Source organism: Sturnus vulgaris, chromosome 8, assembly GCF_052056855.1.
Source record: "Sturnus vulgaris isolate bStuVul1 chromosome 8, bStuVul1.hap1, whole genome shotgun sequence".
NCBI classification, from domain to species: domain Eukaryota; kingdom Metazoa; phylum Chordata; class Aves; order Passeriformes; family Sturnidae; genus Sturnus; species Sturnus vulgaris.
This window is the reverse complement of record NC_142250.1, coordinates 13,332,584-13,360,567: the sequence shown is the minus strand read 5'-3', so window position 1 is coordinate 13,360,567 and position 27,984 is coordinate 13,332,584. Positions and strand designations below refer to the sequence as shown.

At 38.9% G+C, this 27,984-nt stretch overlaps 1 protein-coding gene across 14 annotated transcripts; it reads left to right on the top strand.

Moving 5' to 3' along the window:
- Nucleotides 1-9: 9 nt before the first annotated feature.
- LOC106854192 (pulmonary surfactant-associated protein A-like) lies at nt 10-27,104 on the top strand. 14 transcript variants are annotated; one of them, XM_088168871.1, is made up of 11 exons: nt 10-48; nt 414-524; nt 1,318-1,425; nt 4,088-4,190; nt 9,038-9,124; nt 9,531-9,655; nt 13,604-13,722; nt 16,186-16,324; nt 25,035-25,230; nt 25,810-25,887; nt 26,597-27,104. In XM_088168871.1, exons 9-11 carry the CDS (start codon nt 25,083-25,085, stop codon nt 26,971-26,973), a joined length of 603 nt encoding a protein of 200 aa, XP_088024997.1. In that variant the 5' UTR covers nt 10-48; nt 414-524; nt 1,318-1,425; nt 4,088-4,190; nt 9,038-9,124; nt 9,531-9,655; nt 13,604-13,722; nt 16,186-16,324; nt 25,035-25,082; the 3' UTR covers nt 26,974-27,104. The 14 variants fall into 14 exon arrangements, with proteins under 14 accessions (XP_088024997.1, XP_088024999.1, XP_088024998.1 ...); XM_088168873.1 differs by having other exon boundaries at nt 9,014-9,124; XM_088168872.1 differs by lacking the exon at nt 13,604-13,722.
- The last annotated feature ends 880 nt before the right edge of the window (nt 27,105-27,984 follow it).

Here is a 27,984-nt window from a genome sequence, read left to right as displayed (position 1 = left end):
TCCATCCTATCAGCTAGAGATGGTCCCAAAGGTGCAAAGGGTGAACAGGTACAGAGCTATGATCATTTAGCAATATTGTAATTTTGACACTCTTTATCATCCCTTAACTGTTGTTTCATGCCTCCTTCAATCTTTCATTTTGTTTTTTTTTTACTTCTCATTCTTTACATTTTCTTCTGCCCCATTAGCCTTTTGTAGGTTCTGCACAATTTCAGGAAGCTGAACATGCTTTCTGCATTTATAATGCTACTCTAGATATTTGGCTTTTAATAAATAAAAAAAAATAATGTGATACATTTTCAGAGCAGCTCATAAAATAGAGATGTAATGAGATTTTAATCTGATTGTACCATTTGTACTCCGAATCACTTCCTATTATATCCTACTAAATTATTACTGCTCTTTCTTTCCAGGGGCCAGCTCTCAAAACCAGAAATCATGCTTGCTACAGTTGCCTCCTAATCTGTTGGCCATAACTTGATTGCTTCATATTTTCTATGTCCCAAGAGCAGAATTCCCCTAAGGTATGATTTGTCAGGTAACTTTTTCATGCTCTGCTGCAAACAGCAAATGGATCCACAGATGTTTTCTGTCACATGGCAGAACCAAGTCACACTCTCTCCCAAGGTGCCAAATCAGTGTCTGCCCAAACTCTTAATAAGTACATATGAAATTGTATCTTTTCTTACCATATCTCATCTGTGTTATCATGTATAGCACCCACCTTGGAATTAGGTGCTTGTTTTCCATCCACAAAGAAAGTCTCAACATTTTCACTTTATATGAACTATGACATAAAATGTCAGAGGCACACATTGATATTGTGTGTAGATATTTTCTGGTCCACATACTCCTCGGTGTGTCCTCTGCAATCCCATGACTGAAATAAGTAAAGCCAGCAGTGTCTTTCAACAAACTGCTTCAGAGAGGAGTCCTTGATAATGCTGCAATTTAGCTCATTTTCTAGATCATATACTGTGATGTGTGATTGGGTTACAGCTGAACTAGATTGGCTTTCTGGTTTAAGAGGATGTGTGCCTCTGCAACAACATGAGGGCATTTATTTCACTGGATTTTCAGTGCCATAAGTAGGGGTACTAAAGGATTTTTCTTCAAAGTAATGCATTTCCTAGCAAATGAAGCTTTCCATGGGAATAATTTGATTCTCTCGAGCTTTTGTTTTCCTGGGGGTGGGCAGGTGGAAGAGCAAGGAGGGAGGAGTCAGTATTTGGTGCTCTCTCAAAACACTAAGAAAACATAGTGGGAGAAAAATTTAGGAAATACTTGAACAATTTTTAATTTTAAGTTAAATTCTAGGAGAAGAATCAGGAGTCCTGTAGAGTTTCCCTGGAAAAGTGAGACCATCATGGATAAAAGAAACTTTAGAGACAGAAGGAGAAAGAGGAAGAAAAGTAGAATGTGGAAGTAAGAAATATATTTCTCATTATTCTATGGGTCTGATTTTCTGGTTTTAGCATATTCTCCAAAAAATATTTGTGTGAGTGTCTGGTATTCCTATAGCACCATTTCAGGAAAGGTGTGATTTCCAGAAGTGTGAGGAGCAGAAAAGTAAACCATCTGTTAGATAGGAGATGAGTTGCCCAACAGAACTGGAGGAAGAAAGTGTCTGGAATGAGTCACTAGCTTGTTGTTGTCTGGGAGTGAAATATCAAGCCCTCTATCTCATGTTATAAACACCGTTTTTTCTTCTCTCATTCTTGGTCTGTTCATGCGTTTTTTACTCCAACTTTAATGAATTTTAAAATGTTCACATGTGTGTTTTGCCTCTGAGAACTGGGCTTTTCCCACTGAACAGAAGATGACTTTGGCAGCCCTGAGAATTCAAAGCCTATCCAAGTGTTCACTTTGGTCAGGGCTAAGGCTCTCCCAGCTGGACAAATTCCCTATCAAATCTGCAGTGTGGCCTGTGATTTCTGCTCTGGAAACCAAAGACCTCTTTCACATGGCATCACATTACAGGAGAGCTGAGCATCTTGGAGACAGGTGTTGTGCAGTCATTTTAATAGAAATTATTAAATAACAGCCTTGAGTCCCACTTACAGTGACTGATGACTTGCAGAGACAAGTAACTGCTATGGAAACAAAAGCACAGGTTTTGGAGGCTGAATTAAATAGACACAAAAATGGTAAATTATCAGCCTGGTAATATGATGGAAGTGCTTGTGCTCTGCCCCTAAAAGGGGCCTGGAATATCCAGAAACAGGGTGTATTTATAATTGTTCTCTCTTTGACATTCAGTTTTGAATCTCCTAGTAAAATATGGATTTCATCTCTTCAGTCCTTATGTATTAAAATGTGTTTATACCAGTGGTATAAGGGTAATAAGTTATGGCATGCTCATGGCATGCCTGAGTTACTCATAAATGCAGCGTGAGGGAAGCATTTTTTAATAATCTTGAAACTAATGAAAACTTTGTCTCTATTTCATCTTTGAGCTGAGCTGTAAACTTGGGGAGATTACTGTCTAATAGCTGCTTCTGATACATTCTTTTATGATGTAAATAATGGACAGCACATACAGTCCTATGTTTCTTCAGTATTTAGTGATGCCTTTGCTCCTGGGGCACTTTTATTCTAGTTCTGAAATTGACTGATAATGATCACTTAGAGCCTAGAGTGGTATTTATCCTCTGAGTACAGAAGTCCACTGCAGTAGCTACTGACATGGAAATAATTTCTTTTTTGAAGTTTGAGCTATTTTCATGCTGCTCTTCCCATGTGATTGGAAAATGAATTGTGCTGTAACTACAAAGAGGAATAAAACAGTAAACCAGTCAGCCAAGTTGCTTTGTGTGCAGTAGAAAATCATGAGAAGAGAACAAGATGATGTTTTCTGGCATAAATCAAGATATAAATCAAGATTTAGATGCAGTGGAAAGCAGAAATTTTTTTTGTCTTAAATTAAATACAAAAGCCTGCTACTGAAAGGTTCTCCAAGTGGAATTTAGCTCATGCAGAAAAAAAAAAAAGCAAAAGGCCCTGTGTATGTGATAGGTCCTTAATGTGAGAGAAGTGGTCCTACAAGCTTTTATGATTTTCTTAATGGGAGCTTCTTTCACCTCAAGTGAACTGCAAAAACACAATTACAGCCCAGTATTACAAGTTTGACAATTAAGAAAAATGTTTCCATTGAAGGCTCTAAGTGTTTAACCATGGAGGAACAGATTTTCAATTTGTCTTCCACTTAGTTGAAGACTAAGCTAAGTGCCTCTACAGAGAGAAGGATTGTGGCTGCACTGGCAAGTTATGGACCCATGGGAGCTTGGGAATGTGTCTGTACAGAGGAGCATTTGATGCCCAGCTCATCTGTTTTATAGCTGTTATTTTCATTGCCTTATTCCCTGTCTACCTTTATAAGTAATGACATTTATTTTCTCTGCACCAGGTCATACAGGTACAGCAAAAAAGCAATTACTGAAATTGATAAAGGATATGAATTTTCCAGAGTATGATTTATCTGCTGATCTGCTTCATGCACTCCTTGTCATTACTGGCAAAGTATCTTTGCAGTTCTCAAGTGAACTGCATTCCTTTTCTGCATTAATTGGTGTTCTGCAGCTAGAAAAACGGAATATTTAAAATTTTGCCTGTAAGTTTTTAATCAATAATTGCGACCTAAAAGCACAAGAACTGGTGCAATATTTAAAAGATATATTTGGGTTTAGGGATCAGAGATAATTCAGTCTCCAATGCAGTCGTTGGAATGATTATGTAAGTTCATTTTGAGACTGTCTCTAAAACCCACTCTGGAATGTTTTGAGACCATTTCATCTGGAGCTGGACTAAGAGCAGTGATTTGTCCCCAGTGCATCAGCCAGTAGGTTGCAATGACTACACTACTGATTTGAAAACAAAAAGAACCTAGAGTAGTATTTTGAAGATATGAATGGCTGTTTTCTTTCAACTGTTTTTTGGGTTTTATTCTTGTGGGGTTTTTTGTTTGTTTGTTTTTTCTCCTTTTTTTTTTTTTTTTTTGAGATACTATTCCTGATTGCCCTATCAGCAACTTTCTCAAGAGTTCTGCTCTGAAGTGTAATTTAGACTGATTTTTACATTTTTTTCCCAGCAAAACTCCAATAGGGTTGAGAAATTTATGAAGCTTCTTGAAAATTATGAAGCACTGTCCTTCATTCAAATGGGATCTATATAAACCACAAAATGGTTTGTAGGTAAGTGCAAAAATATTCTTATGCTAAACACATTGGAAGCCTGCAAAAGCAGCATGGGAAAACATTCCTATTGTATGCTCAGTTTCCTATGGCCCAAAGTTATCAGATAATTAACTTTTTAACCAGGCTGTGCACAGGAAAGGCATATTTGGCTCCAGCAAGGATTGGGTCCATAGAAAATCTGAGCTGCACTGTAAATGGGTTAAATGTAAATGGGCTGCACCACCTAATTAGTGGCTTCTCTTCATTTTCTTCTGCCTTCACTCAGAGTCAGGATTAAAAACACGAAGGAGACGAATTTTCTCGTTTGGACTTGGTTGTTCATTAAATCTTATCTGAAGTACAGAGAGTTCTGCAACACTTCTAGCTACCAGCTAAAAGTGAGCAGAATGGAGAGTGAATCTAACTAGTTACAAGGTTTTTAAAAGCTAAACAATCCAATAGAGAATTCATACCTATATTATTTATACTTTTGACCCAATAACTAAACTCCTGTGACCCACAGTGTAGTACTTACTAACTGTCCAACCACAAACTACTACCTGAAAGCATAAAGAAGGAAGAAGAAGACAGAGGGAGATAACACCCAAACACCTCCATCTTGTCCCATACCTATTACTATATCCTAAAACCCTCAAATTCAAAACCCTTCACCATGTGCAATCACACACTTCTATTTCACTACACACCAGTGATTCTAACTCCATCACTCAAATTTGGAAGCTTTCTCCAAGGCCTCAGGTCAAAAACAGTGTTCTCCTGGGGGTCAGTGTCAGAAAGCACAGAAAGCTCAAAACTCCCAGGCTTCAGGGTTCCAACAGTGCACTTCTTGAAAGAAACTCCCAGTCCTTAAGCTTTTAGGTTCCACTCTGGTGTCACTTCTCGTTTCCAGCATTTCCTGCCCTGTAGGTTTACTCTGGTGTAAACCATCTCCAGGGAAATGCTCCTCCAGCTGTAACACCTCCTGTGCAGAAAGAGAAAACCAAACTGCTCTTGATGACCCTGGTGAAAATCCATCTTTGCTGGAGTTGCCCTGGAAAAGCAGCTGTGCAAGTGCAAGTGTAGCTCGGTTAGTCTGAGCTTACTTGGTAAACTCTCCTGTCCTGAATCAGTGCTCAGAGGAACAGAATAGTGATGCTGGAGTCTGACAGCTTGGAGCACCATTGTGTGGGAGCAGGCTGATCTCAGGCTGGACAAAAGTCCACAGGGCGGGAATCACACCTAGAAATAGAAAATGAGCTCTTACTAAGTTATATTACTTGAAACTTTTAAATTCAGCAGGGTGTTATCAGATGTGCCTGAAGTACTGACCTTTTTCATCATTTATGTTAGAGACACCTTTTCATCCTTGAGGAACACCTTTCTTCAGTAGGTGCTAAAAACAAGGAGTTTGAATTTGTGGTCTATTATCTTCTAGGAGGCTTAAATCAGCATCACTGCAACCACTTAATTTTGCACTAATTATAAACTAATCTGTTATATCCCTGATTAGAACCAACTCATACAGTGCTAATATGACCTCCACAGAGCTTCTAGAGTAATTCAGGTTAAAAGCAGCATTTATTAATCAGCTGCTGGGTTTATCTTTCTAAAACACAATTGCAGGTTAAGTACAGGCTCAGGAAGAGCTATCCTGTCACATGTGAAAAAAAGCACAATCATTGAAAAGCTCTTTTCATTCTCTTTAGTTTTCAAGTGGCAATTTTCAGTGGAAACTACAAGGTGCAAACAGGAAGCCAATCAGTAGCAACTCATACTTACTGCTTTATTTTTTACTTATAACACATAAATATGGGGGAGTAGGTGGTTAATATATAGTTAGAGCAGAGGACAAGTGTGTTATTTGTTGTGGCTTGTTTTCTGTTGTGAAGGCATCAGACTCTTCAGTTTAAACATGCAGAGAAGAAGCTTTATGTAGGGGTCTGTGACTTTAGCACTACCAAATGGCTCTACTCTGTTGCTTAGCACCTGTAGACCTAAGGAGTGAAAAATGGTTCCTGGGTTGCAGTTTGGCCAAAAATGCTCAGGGGAATAAATAATGCAAGATTGCTGGAAACCTAGGCGCAGTCTTGTATCTCTTTTAAGCTCTGGTAAACTCAACACTAGCAGCATGACTGGATACTCTGTGCTCTCTCTAGCACAAATTACTTTTTCCCGAGGCACCTGCAGTTAAAATGTCTTTTTATGGCCTGTGACCCCAGTGAAGATCCAGACATCAGTAGCTTGAGCTCTTTAGATCAGTGCTTCAGGGCAGACAGTGGTAAGAGCTTTTTCCTGGCTTTCTGTGAGCTCTGGTTTGTTTATGACTTCAGCTAGTGGCACAGTTTGTCCCTCAGAGCTGAGCTTGTGTGTAATCCTGCAAGAAACTTCTGGCATATTTGCAGTGGGAGGAAGACTCTACAGTGTCCAACTGGTTGGCATCCTCTTCCAAGGTGTTTAAATTCAGATAAAATTTCAAGCAGAATGTGAGAGTAGCTGTCCAGCCACATTTAGGTGTCTGATTTCAGAGTCTGAGGCTGCTATGTTGGGCTTCATGCAAACAGACCTGCACCAGCTCAGCAGTGCCTGAATTTCAGTGTTTCATTGTACCTGTCCTTGCCAGGCTTACCTGGGAGAATCCTGAACAGAATCTTTTCCCCTTCCTCCCACCTGCATGCTTGTGCTACAACACTTGGCCACCTTTCCCTTGTGTTTCTGCTATGTAGGAAAAAAGTTCTATGCAGATTTGCATCCTGCCCCAAGAATTATACTAAAGCACATTTATAATTCAAAGTTTTCCTTTGATGTCAGACAAGCTAAACCATACAAGCTTCTTTAGCTGAGATGGACACAGAGTTTCACCCAATTTAGTTGGAAAGCCTGAAACCTCTTCAGCAAAATCATAATGTCTGTAATTAGTTATTCTCTTGATTATCTCCCGTCTTGCACTTTACATATCCAGTGACACCTCTGTAAAGGTGTCCCATTCAGAAGTGGTTTGATCAGTACTACACTGCCTACAGATCACAAGCTTTTACCTTCTCTATCCCCTTACACCCTGTCTACCCTGCCTAACCAACCATACACATTCACAGAAGCATGGTAGAGACAGGAGGCACTGATGTACTTTTGAAATCCTTTTACCTCTTCACCTTTTTATTCTAGAGCTGCAGCTAAAATGGAAAAAGGGGTGTATTTATGGTGCTTCCTAAGCCTGCTAAGTACATCTTTTATTTATGCACGAAAAACTAGTGGAGCAAAGATTATCTTGAAGCTTCTGATTGTCCTCTACGGGCTGTTATTTTCCACTACATGGCATTTAGCTTCGAGCTGCAATTGCTACCCTCTGGACAATGTCATCACTCATTTTCATGAGTGAGGTGCATTTCCAGCTTTCATGACTGATGGTGAAAAGCCTTTCAATGGAAAAGTTCTACAAGCAAAATTACAACGTTCGTTTCTTTATAACATCATGTTTTAAATTCTATCTTAAAGCAAAACCTGTATTCTTAATTAAGTGGGGATTAAGTGTTGGCAAAAATATGGCAGGACTGGATGACAAGAAAAGTTTTCAGCTCCTCACACAATAGCAGTTATAAAAGCTATTTGGGAAATATTTCAAATGTGTCTACAGTGTTTAGTGTATATTACAAATCTCTTCGCTGAAAATTGTATATTACTCTTTGTCTTGAGTTGCTGGGAGCTCTCCAGTGGTTTTGAATGTTGCAGTCCTACAGTTTATTTTTGTCAAATACTCTCAAAATATTTCTGAATTTGATCTTTATTCTGGCAAACTGTGTGAGTTGTTGATAACATTATAGTTTACATCATTTATCTCTGTAACAGTCATAGGAAAGGTAAAAAAATCATAAAAGTTGGCAGGTATTAAACAGCTGGGCCCCATTTGTGTGGGAAAATAGATGCTTGAGAAATGCAATGTACTACTGGCATGGTGATACTGGTACCAAAACATTTAGGAGCACAGTTGTTCTCCAGGTTTTGAAAAAACCTTATCTAAAAAACTTTAAAAATTTATAAGTTAATACTTAAAATCACTTCATCTTTAGAGGATTGTCCATGGGAACAATGGCAATGGCCTGACCTTGTGAAAGAGGCACTCTGTTGTACCCAGCAGGCTGGGCTGTGCACAGGGCTGAACACAGGCACAGCTGGGGAAAACCTCTTTTCTAGCTTGGGTCCCTGAGATGGTCTGGTAAGGCAGAGAAACAATGAGGCTACTTGAAAAAGAAGCATGTTTGAAGAGTTCTTGTGTAGATTTCCACTCCAGGGAAACAAGTATGTTCCTGTCTGCCTAGAAGGAGTCCTCAAATCCAAGTAGAGTGGCAAAACTAATTTATAAATAAATATAATGAATACTTTCATTATACTGTAAAAGGTATATCTTATATTAGAATAAGTAGCTGAAATGTTTATTAATAATTGTGTTGAATTTCTCTTGTCTTACTAACAAAAATAGTGTTTCATCTTCAAAACTACATATAAAGCTACTATAAAGGCTGTAAGGGGCTGACCCCTATGGAATAACAAAATTATATTTTATTAGTTAAGGAGTTGACATTCATGGTTATTACATTATTCAGAGTTATTAAACATTCTTTTTGATTTGTCATTCAAGTTAAGTCTGCTGTGTTTTAATAACCTACTAAACAATTGCAGTTTGAATCATTTTGGCCTCAAGCAACATTCAGGATCTTCCCATCTCTTGAGAGAGAATCTGAGGGTGTAGAACTCTGTTCATTCCCTTTGTTTTCTTTCTATTTCTTTGAGTCTTCATCCATTCCTTGTTTTTATCTATTAGATGAACTTCAAGGAGCTTTAGATAGTGCTTTTCTCGTTTACCCTTGCAGGAGCCTCCCAAGAACGTTTCTGCACCAAAGCCACTGCCATAGCTGCACCTTACGTAGTTTCTGTCAGCTGAGGAGCATCAATAAAAGGTGAGGAGAGGAATCTGCTTCTTGGGGCCCTTAGAGCCTTTCCTTTGCATTTCAGCACCACTGGTTCCTGCTGCCTGAGCCCCCAGCCCGGGCACTCAGAGCTGCTGCCCTGGGGCAGAACCACAGAACCACCAGGTGGGATTGCAGCAGCTGGGGGGATGCAGGGCTGGGCTTCACCAACCCATCAGGGGAAATGAAATGATGAGATACTTCACTAGCTGTCTGCTATAAAATGCTCCTCTACCTTTGCAGAATTAGAATCTGCAAAAGAAGCAGACTCAGTGTGTTAAGCTCTGCGTGCTTCCAACAACACGATCAGCTAAAACACAGAGAATTTTGTGTTCACTCTCCTGAAAAAAATCTGTGAAAAATGGAATTCTCTAATACCTGTTGTCTTAATTTTTAGCTCATAGCAGCAATAAAAACCACAATAGGTGGTGCTTGCTGGGAATCCATTAATGGTTGTGTCCCTTCAGTAAAATACAAAGTAGCATCATTTCACTGTGATCATCAGACCTTAACAGCACCTTGGTGAGTTTATTATTTTCCTTTGCTACTCCATATTTTCTGCCATGTGTTTTCAACAAGTTTCTCCCAAGGACTTTGAATTTCAATTGCAAATAAAACATTGGCAATGCTTCGGATACATGTGTTCTAACACTTATCAGTGAGACATTGCACAGCCATTTCCCAGCAATAACAACATAATAAGAGCTTGGCAGGACTTTTTTCTATCAGCAGGCTAGATTATTTTAAATTGATAACAAGAGCCAGGTGGCTATTTATAAGTGCAAAATATGAATTGCAAGCACATGTTTCCAAGGCAATGCTGGCCAGTGGCTGTTCAAGCATAAATTGCTTCCTGTTACCACTTTGGATGGGAGGAGAATGATCCAGTTCATCTCCATGGGAACACAAAGTGGTAGGACACCTCCAGCATTACTCTTTGCACTGTTTCCAGTAAAAGAAGGCAATGTTTACTCCACTGTGACACACCTGATTGGCATTGCAGTGAGTAATTTCACTGTGTTGTTGCACAAAGGTTGGGAATCATGTCCCATACTGTTCTGTAGAATCCCTGTAAGAGTATTTTTGGTGCAGAAGATGCAGGGAGGAATTAGAGTTGGTAATGTGTCTTGCAGGGTACAAAGGAGAATTAATGATCTGAGGGAAAAAGCCAGGATTCCTCAGTGATCCTAGGAACACCATCTCTCTAAACTTTTGTTATTCTGGCTCTGAAACAGGCAAGACACAGAGTTGATAACATCACTAGGTTGTGAATTTAACTTGCAAGTTCTTTGGCAGTAGAGAACCATGACTTTAAAAAAAACCTGAAAACCTTGTCACCTCTTTTCTTGATAGCAAAGTTTGAATTGCTTTTCCTAGAATGGAAAATTGATAGATTGAAAGGGATATGGGGTCTGCTTGAAGCCATTTTTAAAATTGTTTTCTTCTTTTTTTCTTTTATTTTCTTTTTTTAATTTTTTATTATTTTTGTCTTAAACTTATGCTTTCTGTACTTTGGAAGAACAAGGCTATGTAAGGCCTGTTCAGTTAATTCTGGTGAAGCCAGCTCTTTAAAATCCAATGCTCCAAGCTCTGTTCCCCATCTTTGCTGTCCTCTTTTTGGAAACTCATGATCTGTATTCAGTATTCCTTCTTTTTCTCCATCCATCTGTGTACACTTAAACATAGCAATCTTCCTGGGATCTACTCCCCAAAATTACAGTGTATTATTGAGCTGACAGCATTTCTCTGATTTCATATTTTTTCATAAGCATAAACATGTTTCATCAGCAATTGCACTCTTCCTGTAAGATGTTTATCCTCAAGTTAAGGTCTAGGGCACACACAGCAGAATTTTCTTTCAGTATTAGCACTCTGGTAAAGTGCCACTGCCTACATTTTTTCCTCCCATTCCTGCATCAGTGCACTGTAAATTAGCATACAAACTATTTTATCAGTGTTTCTTATTTTCCAAAGGCGGGGGACTGTTGAACTTCCCATATTTTTGTTTGGTTTTGTGTCAGTAAAATTAAATTGCAGGTGGAGAGGAGGTAACACCTCACCTATTGGATTGTTTCATGACCTAAGAGGTGACATATGTTTAGTGCCCTGTATTTCTGAAAAAGTCTTAAGCTGATGTCAATAAGCACTCTTAAAACTACCTATAGATGCTTAACTCTGTATGAGTTATAGCTCAGCAGATAAATTTCAGGGGAAATACTGGACAAATATAAAAAATGACTGTTGTTTGGAAAGAGGTAAACATGGAGAGTTGGCCACACCTGCTTACCACACAGATGCTGTGCCAAGGACTCTCTCAGAGAGTCAGTAACAGGAACTTGCAGCACAGTGACACACTTTAAATTATTGTCTCACAAATTGCCAATATAAACTAGCATGGCTATACATCATTATTTTATGTGGAAAAGCATGGCATAGCTTTACATAGATCAGGATATGATAAGTTATCATAATCCATAATCAGCTCTCTTCAAAAGAGCAAAATGAGTTTACCTTGTGTTCTGAACATGACAGGCTTGAAAGCTGTATAAAATTAGTTCTGGTTCTGAAACCTCCTTGGCAGTTAGTTTTTTGAAAGAAGAAGTCTTTTTGGCTACATGATATCTTAAAAATCAGATTCCTTTTTTCCCCCAAGTTCCCCTTTGCTGATAGTTGAGCAGGGTTTAGGTTTAATTCACTGGCAGCGAAGCATATTTAATATTCTTATGGTTCTTCCTAATGATAGAAAGAGGCGTGCAGTGCCTGGGGTCCACTGAAACCAGTAAAGTTCCCTGGCTGAGTTTTGTGGGTGTTTCCCTGCTAAAGGCCTTCAGGTTTTACCTGCAAATTTCAGAATTCCAGTCCTTGTAGAATTCCCATCCTTCCCTATTCTACAGGAATGCTAGGTTGCAGAAAAAATATTTACTTTCTTTCTTCCTTGTTTGACTATGTTTGTTTTCCTTCATTCTCTGCTGCATAACTGAGCAAAGTAAATCTATTGACTACGTAATCTCTCACTCTGGATTATGTTTTAGGTTTCTTATCAGATTCCATTGTGTAGGTATGATCTGACTCATGGGAGAACAATTGTTAAATGTATCTTTCTTCAAAAGTTTTGGTAAAAGATAATAATTGATAAGGTTTTCTGGGATCATAAGCCATGTTTTGCTCATACCACACTTTCATAAATGGAGCTTTACTGGTCTCCCTGTTTAATGTTTTCAATTCTTTAATTTTTATAATATAGACTGTGTTAAGTGGAAGAAATAGTACAAATCTGCAGAGACTTATCATGTTCATGTATTAGAGCTGCATGACATGCAATGATGGAGCAGAAAAATGAGCCCTTACAACTGTCACAGAATTGCCTGGAAATTGGATCTGTATGAGATTCTGTTCTGGTAACATTCCCAAGGACTTGGGCACCTAGTAATTTAAAATATTGCCTCTCAAAATCTGGATCCATTAAGTTCCATCTTATTCTGGAATTGAAGAAATTTCCCATGTACCCCAGAGATCTGCTACCCTCCAGAAACAGAATTACCTGTGCCTTTGACTGTGCTCAATTGTCTGGTATCTGTGTTATTTCTAGACTGCAACAGGAATTGGAAAAATCATTTTATCTGTTGGGTAATGTCTAATCCACATATCATGCACTCAACACCACTTTTTTGCATCTACCTCATCTGGACTACAGAGAGAAATAGTTTCCATTGGTGGGGTGAGAGGTTTTGAAGAAGGACTAATCTGCTTTCACAGCTCTGCTCCCATCTGGTAGAGGAAGGACTTTGAAGGCAGATTGTCTGTAGGATACATTTGTGAGTGTTAACTGGTCATTCGCTAAGAAGGACACCTGATATGTCCTCAGTTTGTTTTTTATGGGGGTTTTTGAGATACAGAGAAGGCCATGCTGGGAACTTTTAACTGCAGGACAGGACTCACAGCTGTGAATGGAATTGGATTTAAGTGCCTGCACTACACCTAAGGGGAACCCTAAATGTACCTTCTGCTTTGGCATTTGATCTTGGCTAGGTCAGCCAGCTGATATTAAACATCTCTAATTGCTGAACAGGGAGCCTAAAGATGTTGGCTTGCAGCTGTGAATCCTGCTGGAATTATTCAGAAAGAATAACACTATTATTAAGGATGATGACAAAATTTAAATAGTTTTAGTAAAATGCAAATTAAAAATAGAAAACATCCTATCCTTAAGAGACCACAGTATAAACTGACAAAACAGAGAAAAGCTGTGAAGCTGAAGTATTTCTCAGGTGAGGCACTGATGTGTTGGCTTGCTGAGGTTTATGAAACAAAACTCATCTAGGATCAAACATTCTAGAGTAGAAAGCATCAGAATCAGAAGTTACAAAATCCCAATATTTATTTCTGGGAAAGAAAAGGAACAAAACCTCTGGTTTCTTTTTTATTTTCTTGAGAAGGATGTCCATTTGAGAATTTTCTGCATGTGTACAGATTTTTTCCAAGTTCCATCTCTGACCAAGAGAAGATCAGCTGTCTTGTATGTGCAAGAGAGAGCAGAAGCTCATGGAAACACTGAGCAGTCTAGCACATAGCTAGAAAATTATATTAAGGTAAGATAAGTACATCAGATGCAAAGGAGGCAGGCAAAGTTTAGAATTCTGATTACTAGGTCAGATTATCTGGAAGGTACCAGGCTTCCCTAAGATTAACCACAAGAGTATCTTTCCTTTTACAAGAGCCACTGTTGGTCATCTGCCATTTTTTGCTTTTCTAAAACAACAAACAATTTATAAATATAACCTAGAATTGCTGAAAGTTACTTTATGTTTGGAGTAATCTGTTAGTTCTGGGTTGTATTTTCTACAACTTTGGATTTATTTTGATTAAAACAAAGACACTTCTCAGCTCTTAAAACTGAACTTAGTATTTGCATAACAAGTAAGTGAGCAAAACTGAAAAAGTTCATTCATGACCTCAGTATCCAGTCTCCACTTCAGCCATATCATTTAACAAACACAACACTATATAAAGGGGATTTGTGTGAACTGCTTTTTCATTTCACTTTGAAGCAGAAGGGTAAGTTGAATTTCCTTTTAATAAATCATAAGGAATTTCAGCTAGAAGGCAAACCCATTCCTTTTGATTTCTGTGGTCATATTTACGTTCTAAAATTAAGTTTCCCTTTATTAGTAATTTTTTTACTTTGCTTATACTAGCAATTTTGGTAGATAAGGAGATGCCTGAAGGACAGTAGATAGTAATGACTGATGAAGGTCATTAAAACTGGATTAAAACTGAAGAGCTGTGTTTTTTCAATTTTGCTATATAACTGATCAGGAGCCTGACTCTGCATCATAATCCAATTATGAGCTGGATGCAGCAGTCCATTCAAATGTGAATGATCATCCCCAGGCAAAGGGGCCATGTTGTAATTGCATTTCCTTATCTCAAGGATGTCAGTATTCCTAGGCACCTAAGGTAGGTTTCTGTTAGGGTCTTTAATAATCTGCTCTCTCTGAGTCACTGGCCAGTGTTTCCAGAGGTGTCTGCTGGCCTTCAGTAAAGGATAAACACCTCCAGATGCTTCAGGTTCAACAAACAAAACTCAGCAGCACCTTTAATACTGCACATGTGCTCTCTGGTGGATTTGATTTTACTTTAAAGTGCAAATTCTTGACCATACTGCTATTAGTGACACAGATCCTATATTCTGCAAATTTATGACATAATTGAACATTCGCATATTCAAGGGTATTTGCATCAAATTGACCTTGATGAGGCATTCCACTTAAAAAACCAAATTGCTGTGGATGCAGATTAAAAATAATCTCAAAAGTCTTCTACAATAGAGTCAATATGAAAGATATATGTTTAATGATTTTTCTTTTAAAAGCTCACCCCATTTAATAAATGACTCTAGACTGATATTTTGATTCTACTTGGCATATATATTTGAAATGTGATAACAAATACCTCATTATAGCTGATGAACCTAGATGTTAACAATCTTACAGCATTCAAGCCAACCAAGTTTTTATTTTAAATTTTAAGTGGAGCTAGATTTAGAACCTAGTATATGTAAATGCTGTTTTTATTCTAGAAGATGGAAGTTTTTAGGAGAGAGCAGGTACAAGATCCTCTTTGATTTTTGCCAATAGAAAAGTGAAGTAATGAATATTGAGTTGTTTGTTTTGAGTCAACCCATGAGCATCACCCCACTGGAAATGGATACCCATTCTTGCATCTTGAACCTTTCTTTAATCTCCTGTTAGTTTACCTGAATGATGCCAACAACTGGATATTTCTGTGCCACGGTATCTTATGGTCCTTCAGGTTTCACAGCTGCACAGCACACCCACTCACTCTGCTGTAAACCCACAATGTAGAGTTTTTAAATGCTTTTTAGTCACGATAGCTCAGCACTTGATTATATCCCTACTTACTGTTTTATCTGTAGGGATAAATTAAGATGAATAAACCTATTGCCAACCAGCAAAAATACATTTTCTACAAGATTAACTGACATTTTCAGGCTTGTGGAATTTTTTTCAAAACAGGATAGGAATGTCAATTGAGCTATAAAGTTTTTCTCATGTGTAAAACAGTATCAGTTTATGCCAAATAAATGTGCTTAGATAGTGTTGTGCCTTAACAAGCTCCCAAACATTACAAATACTAGTGAAACAGATTTGCCTTTCAGGTTAATATCCTATGCATCATTGAGTGATTATAGTCCTTGCAGGCAACTAATGGCTTAAGTGTGATCAGCTGCCTCTGAGCCTATCATTTCTCAAGCATTAATCCAACAAATAGTCAGTGACAGTGAAAGGGATAATTTATCTTCACTACTCCAAGTTTATCAGTCTAGAAAGAGTTTTGTGTATAAACTACACAATGGTTGCAAAATAAATCTGGGAAATCTCTTACACCTGAACTATAAACTTTATTTAAACAAGGAAATAATGTAAATTTCAAGAAGGGATGATGGGGGAAGGAGTGTGCAGCTGTGTAAACCAATGTAAAACAATTTCTTACAGAATCATTACCTGACAAATGTGTGGGTTTTTTTACAGCTGGCCGGAGAAATCATGTTGTCTTACTCATCCTGCGTCCTTACAACACTGGCTGCTTTGTTAGTGACTTGCCATGCATTGAGTAAATGTCCAGGAATTTCTGGGCTACCTGGTATCCCTGGAAGAGATGGTCTGAAAGGTAAGTAAATTTGCCTCTTTTACAAGACACACATGCCACAAAGGCTGCATGACAGGAAACTGATAAAACAGAAGGACACGTGCTCTCAAGGAAGCAGGTGTGTTAAGCACAGGAAGGAAAAGGGAATGGAGGAAATGAGCAATTTAATTTTTTTCTAAAAAAACAGGTCTCCTCTCTCTTCTGGGGAAAGAAGGGAATTGAACGGGTTATCAACAACTCTAGCATATAAGTATTATGTTTATATATGTAGAAATACTTTCTCCAGGCTTGCTGACAAGGCTAAAGCACTATCAGAATTACTCCCAGACTCCCTGTATTAGGCCAAATATAGGAGTTTTTTTAATGGATTGTGAAGTGCAGTAAGAGTTGCAATGTTGCAGCTCGGGGATGCAGCAACCCTTTGTGCTTCTACACGGCTTCAGTTCAGTGTTTCAGTTGTGAATAGTGGGTTATGATCATGGCAGTTTATGAGTGACTTTACACTACATGTAAGACCTCTGTTACCTGTAGAAGGTGTATTTCACACTATCCAGAAATCTTCCACTACCACTGTTTATGGCTCCCATTAAGGAAAGATAAACACAAAGCATACACCCTGCACTTTAAAAAGGAAATCACATGGTGCCATAAAAACTGTTTCGTCCTAAAAGTATCCTTCATGCCTGTTCTAGAATGAAACCAATTCCCTTTGGCAAAGCTAGTTTCACAGATACAACTAAGAAAAGGCTTCAACCTCTAAAGCTTCAGTTTCTTTTCTGTAGAGGGGAATTACTGGCGTTTCATAGGATTGGATGTTTTTGTTAGTTTTCTTTAATGTAGATTAACAGCAATGTGAAAAAAAACCTAGGAAAATATTTATTTTACACTTGCTGATGTTAAAGACATTTGCCACTTAGTTCTAAAAATAACTGGTTTTATCCAGGGACCTGTTCCTAGCAGCACAGCTGGTTTTGATTGATTGTGTAACTTCTGGTTTTATCTGCATAGGTCTGCCTGATTCTCTGGCCACCAAACACCACAATGCTTTAGAAAATTTGAAACACCGACTTTTCCAACTGGAGGCTGGTAATTCTTTCCCTTGTCACTTTTTCAACTCACTATCAGTTTTAAGTGCAATAGGCAAAGTTAGTTACAGAATCATGACTTGCAGGAAAGAAACTGCATTTGGAAAGGGTACTACATCCCAAAACTCCATTTTCTCATTCAAAGCAGGGGAAGTCAGGATTCTTGTTTCCCTGGAGAGAAGCAGATTCCTCTTGGCAACCATAATGCACATTTATTCAAATTGGGTTTATTTTTAAAAATATTCCAACTACCTGATGTTGCACTTTCCACATGGATTCATGCAAATGCAGTCTTGTACCACTTTTATCTATCAGCAACCAGATTTGTTAAAGGTGGTAAATTGTTTTGTACTGAAAAGGGATTCACAAAGCAATTACCATATCTCTCTTTCCCTTGCTCAAATCTGAAGCACACTGATCTTCTTTAGAAAGTAGACAAAATATAACAGGGCTCATATTTAGCAGATGATGATGGGACATCCTTGTCTTGGAGACAAGGACAGATGGTCAAAGACAGCTAAATATATTTAGTGAACAGTTAGTGAATGGGTAAAATTAAAGATTTTTATTCTTCTTCATCCTTTGCTGTCAATTTTTCCCTCTACTTCTCTTAACACTTTTAGTTTTCTCTTCATCTCTTGATTTCTCTTTATGAACTTTTCCATCGGTATGCCATAGAAAATTTACAAAGCTTTGCATGTTTCAGTGCTTGCTTTGAATGGAAAAATAAGAAAAGTAGGAGAGAAAATTCTTGCCAGCAACGGGAAGAAAGTTGACTTTGCATCTGCACTGCAATCCTGTGAAGAGGTTGGAGGAACTCTTGCAGCTCCCAAGAACGAGGAGGAAAATAAAGCTATCATGGACATTGTGAAGCAGTATAACCAATATGCTTACTTGGGCATCAGGAAGGGGGACACTTCAGGTCAGTTTCAGTATATAAATGGCATGCCTCTGAATTATAGCAGCTGGCACCAGCATGAGCCTGATAGCCAAGGGAAAGAGAAATGTGTGGAGATGTACACTGATGGCACCTGGAATGACAAAAAATGCAACAAGTATCGTCTCACAATCTGTGAATTTTAGAACGGCCTTTCAGCCACCTCAGAGTATGGAGATAATGAAGCATCTGTGTTTCAGGTTGATAAAATTTCTGCAGTTTCTCTGTATCCTAAAATATAAAATGAATCATATTGTGGTATTGTTTAGCCTTAGGAAAATTCCAAATGTGCTGGGTGATTAACATGATTAAAATGTGCCTGAACTGATGTGCCTGATGTGTTTGCCTCTTTTGGGAATAACTCAGAATTCATTTCTCGTGGCAGACTCTCTCCGTACCTTTGTGAAGATTAGAGGAAAATTCCAAGTTTTGACCTAGGGTATTGGAAATGCTGAAGTTAAAATTGCCCATGATGTCGTAGTTAGAAGCATTTTGAAGTGCTTAACAATTTCTGCCTCAAAAGAGATGCACAGAGGTTGACTTGACTGGAGCAATTATGATTTCAGATTTTGCACATCACTTTCAATCATAGAACCTGTGTTGTGTCACATTGAACCACTCACTGATTCATCAGCATCCACCTATTTTTCATGAAAATACCAATACTACCAGTTACAATTATTTTTTCTAGTTTCAGAAGCTACTCTCTGTAAAGCACAAAGATAAATATTGCACTTGATTCAAGTGGACAGAGTGTGTAAAATGCTAAAAATTGCATTTTGTTGCTAAAACAGCACATTCCCTCAGAAAACCGTGAGACTGCAGCGTTGGAAGGCCACGTGTGTTTTCCCAAAACACTGAGCAAAGCAGATAATATTTTGGGAAGGCAGCTAAGAGTGGAAGTTCAGTCAGTTCAAACACAACATCTCTGCTGATGTTACACCAAGCAACAGCACTGACCGACTTCAACTCAAATCTGGGAGGACCAAGAAGCACCTTTTCACAAAACATTTTCACTGCTGCTCCTTTTGGGCAGCTGAGCAGAGAACCAGGAGCAGCAAGGTCTCACATTCTCACCTGAGCTCATCCATTGTCATTTACACACTACCTCAGGGGGGAAAAGAAAAGGTTTAAAATTCATGCATTAAACACAATCTCCTCCCCCACATTTGGCTCTGTGAGGAAGCCCCTGGGAAGCTGGACTTGACTCTGGGCAGTGATGTTCCCAAAGCTCCCATGAGGAAGAGAAGTAGGATCTATTCACATTTTTGGCAAGGGACAATTCATCTCCAAGTTGTGTGCAGCACTCCAATGGATAAGGGAGCAGACCAGGATTCTGAAATGATAAAAACACACCCAGGTCCATGCTGGATGGATTTCAAAGTGTGAACCTGCCTTGCAAAGCAGCTTGTTTTGATATCTGTGACCTGGCACCATCTCAGCCAAAGGTTTCAAACGGGAAGGGAATAGAGCCATAACAACAACTCGAATTCTAATGGTTACATTGAGAAAAAAGTAAGGCTAAAATTATACCTTTTAATTTTCCTGGGTTTAGATCTGACCAGCTACACTAAATCTGCTAGAAAGGGTTGAAAAAACCTACCTCTCAAATATTAGTATTTTAGTAAGCAAACATCATTAGCGATTTTTGAGTCTAACTATGCAGTGTCTTTGTTAGTGTTTACCTGTCACAAAAAGTCACCAAAGCCTCCCCCCAGAAAATCCCTACCAAGATTGCCTTTTGCTCTCTGAACTGAAACTAGTTTTGGGGAATCCTTTTCTTTAATTAATGAAAAATTTATTTCTACCACATTTATTTCTCTTGGGGTTTGCAAAATGACTGTAGGGATCTCTTGTTAAGACCCTTAATGTGTAAAATCCTACAAATATTTTAACACAAAATAACATCTATATATAAACAGATTTAGATTTCAAGATACCAGGGTGTTTTTTATCCAGTTAAGAAAAAAAATTATTTTCCAGTCACAATCTAATATTTATTACATCAATAATAAAAGTATCTAAGCTAGGTCTAAAAGCCCAATTTCTTCTGCTTTAGCTATTATTATTGAAAAAAGGAGAAAAAACCGAATCAAACACACACATGCTGCTGAAAAATAAAAGCTCCTCAGATCCAGTCAGACAACTGCTAGGCAGTTCTCTCTTTCCCCTTTATAGTTCACACTTGATCTGTAATGTTGCTTGATAATTCTTTGCAGTTCCACAGAGGAAAGAAAAGAGGAAATTGTTGTTTTTTATTTTGATATGGCTTTTTTTTCTTGTGTTGGTGTATAACCCTATCAATTTATACCCTCACATGCTACTTGAAACATCAGCATTTCAGTCTACTTTTTTTGTGAAAGATCTCAATTCTCCTTTTATGTATTAATTTATATTTTTAATGGATAGAGAGGATAAGCACATGAAGAAACAAAATTAATTGTTTCTGTGTTCTGCTATGGTAATAATAGTGGTATTATTGCCATAATAATATGGTAATAATAATTTTGATAAAATCTTTCCTTGAAAGTGCAATGTGCAACAATAATTCCTAATGTATAGTGACCAGACCAGGAAAAATCCAGGTTATTCTTTTTTTTATTCATTTATAATAATCTACTACAGAAGTGCAACATAAAGTTAAGATCTTTAAATCAGAAAATTAGTTACTCTCCAAATGCTATAGAAGCTGTTTTTAAGAATTAAGATCCTAGTACAAGTGAAAAGGTGGCAAAAATTCCAACCCTTGTGAGGCAAGTGGATCCTGTCTCACATAAGAGAAATTGAATATAGTTATTAGGGTATGTTTAATAGTAAAACCTTGGCCATAAAAATTATGGATATTTATTTCAGAGAGAATTGTCTCTGGCCTAGAGTGCTATTCTCTTTTATAGTGGTGTAATTTAATTAATTGTTTCGGCTTAGAAGTACTATTATCAATTTTGGGCACTCAAAAACCTCACAGCAGCCCTCATCAATCCCTACCACACGTGAAGAAATTCACCATCGATTCTGGCAAACACAAATTTTCCTGTGGCTCCGTGATTTTTGTAGAAACTTGATTAGAAAACCCCATGGCCCACGGTTCTTGAGAAAACTGAGTCCAAATTCAGCCTTTTGTGACCCTAACTGGCAGGATGTGACACAGGGCTGCCTTATCTTGTATAAACTGTGAGCTGGACCTCAGAGTATCAGGTTGCAAGGGGTATTTCATTATGGGAAGTTGAAGCACACTTTTATAAAATCCAGTTAGCCAACAGTTACACAAACATAGCTGATTTCAAAACACAATAGATACAGGATTCTTGGAAATTAGAGTAGCACCTTAAAAAATGGTAAGAGGACTTGGATGTTTTTATGAAGTCCCTGTTAGGAAACCAGGGTTTGGCAGAATTTGCCTCAAGGGTTATAACCTTGGAATGGAATGAAGCTTTCAGCCATCTCTGCCCTTGTGGCTCAGGCTGGGCAGCACTGCAGAGCAAGGAGGCTGTGGCAATGGGAACTATTTAACTATTAAACACATGAGATATTGTCTTGCTTTCTATTTGCTATAAAACTTCTGTGGTTTTTCTCAGCTGAGCTGCACCAAGTGACACATCAGAGACATCCAGAGACTTCCTCTTGGATCCTCCACTTAAGTCCCTGGGGCAAGATGGCAGTAGCATTCATGTGCACTGATCACAGGCAAAATGAAGACTTTCTGCTCTACAATGCTGCTCATAACTTAACTTTTTAAAATGCCTGTTGAAATCTGCTATCCCAAGTGTCTACATCTTGCTGAATTGTTTTTAGTGCTCAGCAAAAATAGCCTTAGCCCTCCTCTGAGAAATGGGACCATGTGTTCCCACGCTGTGTGCTCCTCCTGCTATTCCCAGGCACACGAGAGTTTCTGGGGACAGTCTGATAATTATTTGGAAGAGAAAAGGAAATGCAGAAAACACAGGACAAGGTCGAAACAAGGTAAGGTGGAAGCAACAGCAGAACAGAACAAAATCAACTTAAACAGAAAATATTGATAGGTTTGGGGGCATTTAAATACAGAGAATGAGAAAATAATTTTTAAGGTTATCTGTGGAAAAACTGACTTTCAGGCGACCAAGCATGCCAAGGAAAGGCTTAGAAACAGGCTCATGGAAGGAGCACACAGCCATTCAACTGTTCAACTCTGTATTTCTCAGAGCAGCTGAGAAAGCAGCATTGACCAACCTTTGTCCTTAGCAGCTTTTGCCTTTGCCTACGTACACTGCACAACACAACCCACTCAGAATATGTGACATCTGCTTCACTGAAACTATGAAACCTCTTACTGATTGATGTGGAAAGTGGAGAAAAGTTACCTGAGTGCTCAAAAATAGTTTGTTCTTTATCAGATCCGTGTCCTTGAATCTTGCTGGACCTCTGTGATATGTAGTTCAAGGAAAGATCAGAAAATAGTTTACAAGCTATGGTAATTATATAAAGTATTCTTTACAAGCATATTAGAAATTAAGGTGTATTTAAATATCTATTTAACTTGCGCCATCTTATTAACATGCTGATGAAAGTCTAGACAAGAAAGGTTTATAGTTTATCAAACCTACATCAATTTTTCCTCAGGAGTCTATCACAAGAAACCTTTTGTCCCCCTTCTGGTTTCCCAGGCCCTGAGTCAGCATGTGAAACCCACAGCTGCAGGCCAAACCTCCTCCTCTTTTGCCTTGCCTAACCTGTGGTTTCTTCCAGGTGCAGTTAAATGTTCAAGTTGTTCTCACCAGGGATGCAAGGGGCCAGGGTCTGCCAGTGACCTTTTCTAGGGCTCATCTAGAGCCCAGGTACTGGCTTGGCTCATGTTCTCTGTTTGATTTTGGTGGGGTTTTCTTCCCGAAAATAACAATTAAAAAACCTGTGCCAGAAGAATGTTGAAAGCATTACATCAAACACTCAAAAACTAAGAAACGTTGAAATTTGACAAGAAACTCGAAACAAAGGTTACTCTTGCAAATTTAAAACAGCCCTCTTCTGTCAAGGTGCATACAACCGGGTACTGCCTATTTATTTTTCACAGGACTGGTGCACTCAAGGGCACTCAATAAACAATGCAGCAGGATTTAATCCAGCATCTGTGGGCACACCACCAAGGACAGGGGTGTTGAGGCATACAGCAGTGGTTGAGGTGAGTGTGGAAGTGCAGGGCACTGGTGCACGGTGCCTGTTTAGCTGATCTAGCCTTGCTTAGACCCAGCAGCATGCCAGACTAACACAGACTCTGCTGGCACTCCCCATCTAGTCCCAAAGCCCTCCATTCCTCAGCTGTCTTGGCTGTTGGCCTTGCTGCAACATCAGGATGCTGGCCTGACAGCACAAGCACGATGCAGCCACATCTGACTTGGTGGAACTGAACAGACCCAAAGTCTTCACTGCACAGAGCCAGCCCTCAGCTGAGAACAGCTGTAAAGTGCTTGGCAAGGCCATCTCCATTTCAGTGATGCTCCTCATCTTGGGCCTCTGTACTTACAGGACTGGCATAAAGCAGCTTTTTCCTTCACTGAGAGGTCATTGTTCTGCTGGAGAAAACTGCTCTTTTTGACATATAAACCTCCCCTGGAGTATTCTGTGAGTTATTTCTGTGTCTCTCTAGCTGTCTCCTCTACATGTGCTGCAGATGCACCACTGCCATTTGGCTTTGCTGCTGCAATTGTGAGAGTCTGTTTAGTTATGAGACTTCAGTCATTATCACTGGTGAGCCCTCAATCTGTAACAAAAATGATGGTGGTGTTCCTGGTGTACATTATATTTCAGGTGGACTTGTTATGCCTTATCTTCTGTGACATTTGCACAGCCACGCTGTAGAAACATTTGGTATTTCAAATATGAATTGAGAAATTTGTTCTGCTCCAGGGTTGGCATTTTTAAACTTGTGAAAGTGTTTCTACAAGTGAAAAAGTACCTTCAAATACTTTCGTTATGTCTTAAGTATGTTTACCTCTTGAAGAGCACAATCCCCCTATCATTCAAGTTAAAGTTCATTGGATTTCCATTTATACGCAAATTCATATCACATGACATATTCTTTGTGCTTCCTGTGGTAAGAAGATGAATCTCAAGTTACATGCCCTATAAATTGAACCATTTAATGAGTCTTTCTTAATTCACACTGGAGCTGCTAGGTAAGTCGAACATCTTTAGATAAGTTGCTGCTTAAACTATGTTGAATCTATCAAACTATACCACAAAGCTTTCCAACTTCAATGTGTGTTTTATTTTTATTAACAATTTCCTATTAATCAATAGGAATTCCTGTTAATTAATATTAACCTCTTTTTATAGACCATGTCACCCGAGGTGAAGAGATGTTAAAAAACGGATACTGCAAAGGAAGAAAAAGTATTAACAGTTCTTTTGCTCTTAAACATTCTTTTGCTACAGCAGCCATGTGTCTATTGTTCTGTAAAACAAAACTATAACTTTTTGCAGGGGGATAATGGCATATAACGATATCTGATGTACAGAAAAGTCCTTTGAAGGGATGTTTTGGGTTTTTGCTCTGTTGACCTTGTAAACTTAGCAGACTTAGCAGTCTTTTGGAAAAATATTTTAATTCTGAAATAAGATAACTTTGCAACTACGTGAATGACATTCATGTCACTGCCAGAAATGCATAATATACGCAAGACTTCACACCCAAAATAATTCTAAAACAGTCTCTTTTTTTTTTTTTTTTTTAATGCAGAACTCTGCACTGGACAACAAACCAGTTCTGGTTTACCTTTAGCTTTAAATGATGCTGCCTCCACAGCTGCACAAGATCTTAGCAGTAGCTTTTTTCGTGCTCCCATTCTGTGCTCAAGGTAAACCTGCAGGATTTTTTCCACGATTCCCTTTGAAGCTTTTTTTTGGAGATGCGAGCAATGAGCAACAAATACCAGGTGCATGAAGTTATCTCCATTTTTATCTGTTGTGTTCTAAGCTTTGTAAACTCAGTGCTATCTACCACAATCTGATGTGTGATCTACCTGAAATAAAATAATCAGGACTTTACTAATTTCTTATATGAAATGAGAAACTTAAATTTCTGTTTAACGATGCAGTGGTTCAATTCACAGGGAAAAGTTTACAATCTTCCACAGCACAAGAAACTTGTTGCTGAGTCCTAGGTTGGAGCTGTAAGCAAGTGTTTGAAAAGCCAGAAGGATTCTGTCGAGGATTCAGTCTCTAGACACATATAAAATCAACTAAACCTACTGCACTAGTGTCAGTGTTTTGCCTGGACTGGCTCAATCACTTCGATTTTCCAGTTCTCCATAAACATCTCTGCTCTGCAAGTGACTTCCAGGATCTTATCCCCTACCCTTACAAAGATTAATGTGTGAAGATATCACCTGTTTAAAACACAGCAGTAAACTAAAACATTTTTAAAAGTTTGCATTAATTTCATATGAGCTCTGCTCTTGAAAGCCAAGATGAAACTGTAATGCAAAGTGCATAATAGCTGGTTTTGTTCACAGATGTCACACCACTGCCTGGCAATGAAAATGAGGATGATATCCGTGAACTAGAATATCGGATTTCCAGACTGGAAGGAGGTATTTTATCTGCCTTTGCTTTCTGCTGCTACTGGTTTAGTGGGGATAGACCAGGTGGGCAAAAACTGCTTCTTAAGAAAAAGGCATAAAAGGAATGCAATAAAACTGCAGAAAACTCTATCTTCTTCACTGGTACATCATTGAATGAAAACTTTCAAATGGGGTAGGTGGGAATTAGAATTTCATAGCCAGTGAGAAACACTTGGGTAACAGCTCTGAAGTATGAGTGCAAGGAAGGCAGGAACGTACCAGATTAAAATCCCTGCCTACACAGAGCTGCTCCATGCACACCCTGTGCCCCCAACAGACAAACAGAACACTAAAAATATACTAAGACAATCATGACCAGATCAATTCTAAGATCTCACTCAAGAACATTGGTATGCTGCAAACCACCTCAGAGTCTTATAGAGAGTCTCAAAGAAAATCATATGCTTTTTTAAAAAATAGAATTCCTCATTCCCTTTGCTCCTTCAACTTCTTATGTGATTCTCCTGTTTCATCATCTGTGTATATATGTGTTTCTTCCCTTTTCCCCCTCTCCTCATTTTCAAATGTCTTTGAAGTTTTGATTTCAAGTCCTCCTTTCCTTTACCTTTTCCTGGGTTTAATCTAAAGTTATGGAGCAAAATTGCAGGAGTTAGAATTGACAGCAAAGTGAGCACAAGACAATGCACAGATGTTTAACAGCCTTTCCCTCCTCTTGCAGTCCTTCGCTTGAACAAGATGATAACAGAGTCTGGAGGAAAAATATTTGCTACCAATGGGAAAAGTGCTGATTTTGAAGCTACAGTGGAAACATGCAAAGAGGTTGGAGGCTCTATTGCCACTCCAAGGAATCCTGGCGAGAATGATGCCATTCTGTACTTTGTGAGATATTTTAACACCTACGCCTACCTGGGGATAAAACAATCCCTTATTCCAGGAAGATTCCAGCTCCTGAATGGTGCTCAGCTGAGCTATACTAACTGGTATTCAAACGAACCTTCTAGCAATGGCGAGGAGGAATGTGTGGAGATGTACACTGATGGCACTTGGAATGACAAAAAGTGCAACAAGAATCACCTTATTGTCTGCCAGTTCTAGTGCTTCCCTTGCTGCTCTCTGGAATATGCTTCCCTGTCACTTGTCTCTTCATTTGTAGCTAGTGAACTTAGAATTCATTCTTTCCCAATCTGACTTGTCTTTTAAACAAATGAAACTGTGTAGTGAAAGCAGTGGCCATTTTGTCTGTTAATCATTGCCCACTGAGTGTTTTAATACTACTGCCTATGGGTTCCTACTGCTGTTAGCCTGCTGATTTATTACAAGACCAAAAATTAGAGTTCTTGGCTGCATATCTAAAGAGACTTGCAGCCACAAGGCCTTCCAGGACTCCCTTACCCATGAACATCTACTTTGTGTGTATTTTGATCCCTTTCTATAAGTTTTCCTCACCAAAACTCCCCATACAGACACTCTGCTGTTGCTCAGCCCCTGTTGCTTTGGCCACCCTGACCCCCAATAGGTGCCCTGAAAGGAGACGGGAGCAGTGCTGCTGGGGTGGCACAGAGCATCCCCCTTACATTTCCCACTGGAAAACTTCAGAGTCAGCAGGTCTTTAACCTTCGTGCACCTCCACAGTGGTGACCACAAGCCACATGTTTATTTCTAATCCCTTTCCTGACTCAAAAATGTAGGAGCACAAGAAGACCAAGGTCCCGTGTCACATGGGATGTGTGTGGAAAAAACACACAGGAGCCAACAGGAGAATTACTGGGCCTATGTGGTGTAGGGAATATCAGCAGAGCCATGACAAGGCCAAATTTTTAGGCTATATTGTCATGGGATTCAGATACAGCTAATTTTGGGCACCACAGATGTGCTTGTCAGACCCCCATTGGGATTCTCACAGGGCCAAGGCCAAGTGACTCAGTGCTCATTGCTGCTCAGTCTCCACTGTCCAGTTTAAGATAAAGGATTAAGAGAAACTTCTCTCAGCTTTCTTGCTTGTCTGTTCACCTACTGAAGGTGAGAATTGCCCAAGTTTAGACTCACAGTTGTGCAGTACATCTGCACACTCATATGTCCGATTTGGATTTTTCCTTTCTCCAGGGC

Bases quoted from the DNA above. Each gene is read 5' to 3' on its own strand.
- LOC106854192 (XM_088168872.1), top strand. From the start codon at position 25,083: ATGATGCTGCCTCCACAGCTGCACAAGATCTTAGCAGTAGCTTTTTTC. The intron at 25,231-25,809 runs GTGCATGAAGTT...TTTTGTTCACAG, and splicing joins CAATGAGCAACAAATACCAG to ATGTCACACCACTGCCTGGC. The intron at 25,888-26,596 runs GTATTTTATCTG...CTCCTCTTGCAG, and splicing joins GATTTCCAGACTGGAAGGAG to TCCTTCGCTTGAACAAGATG.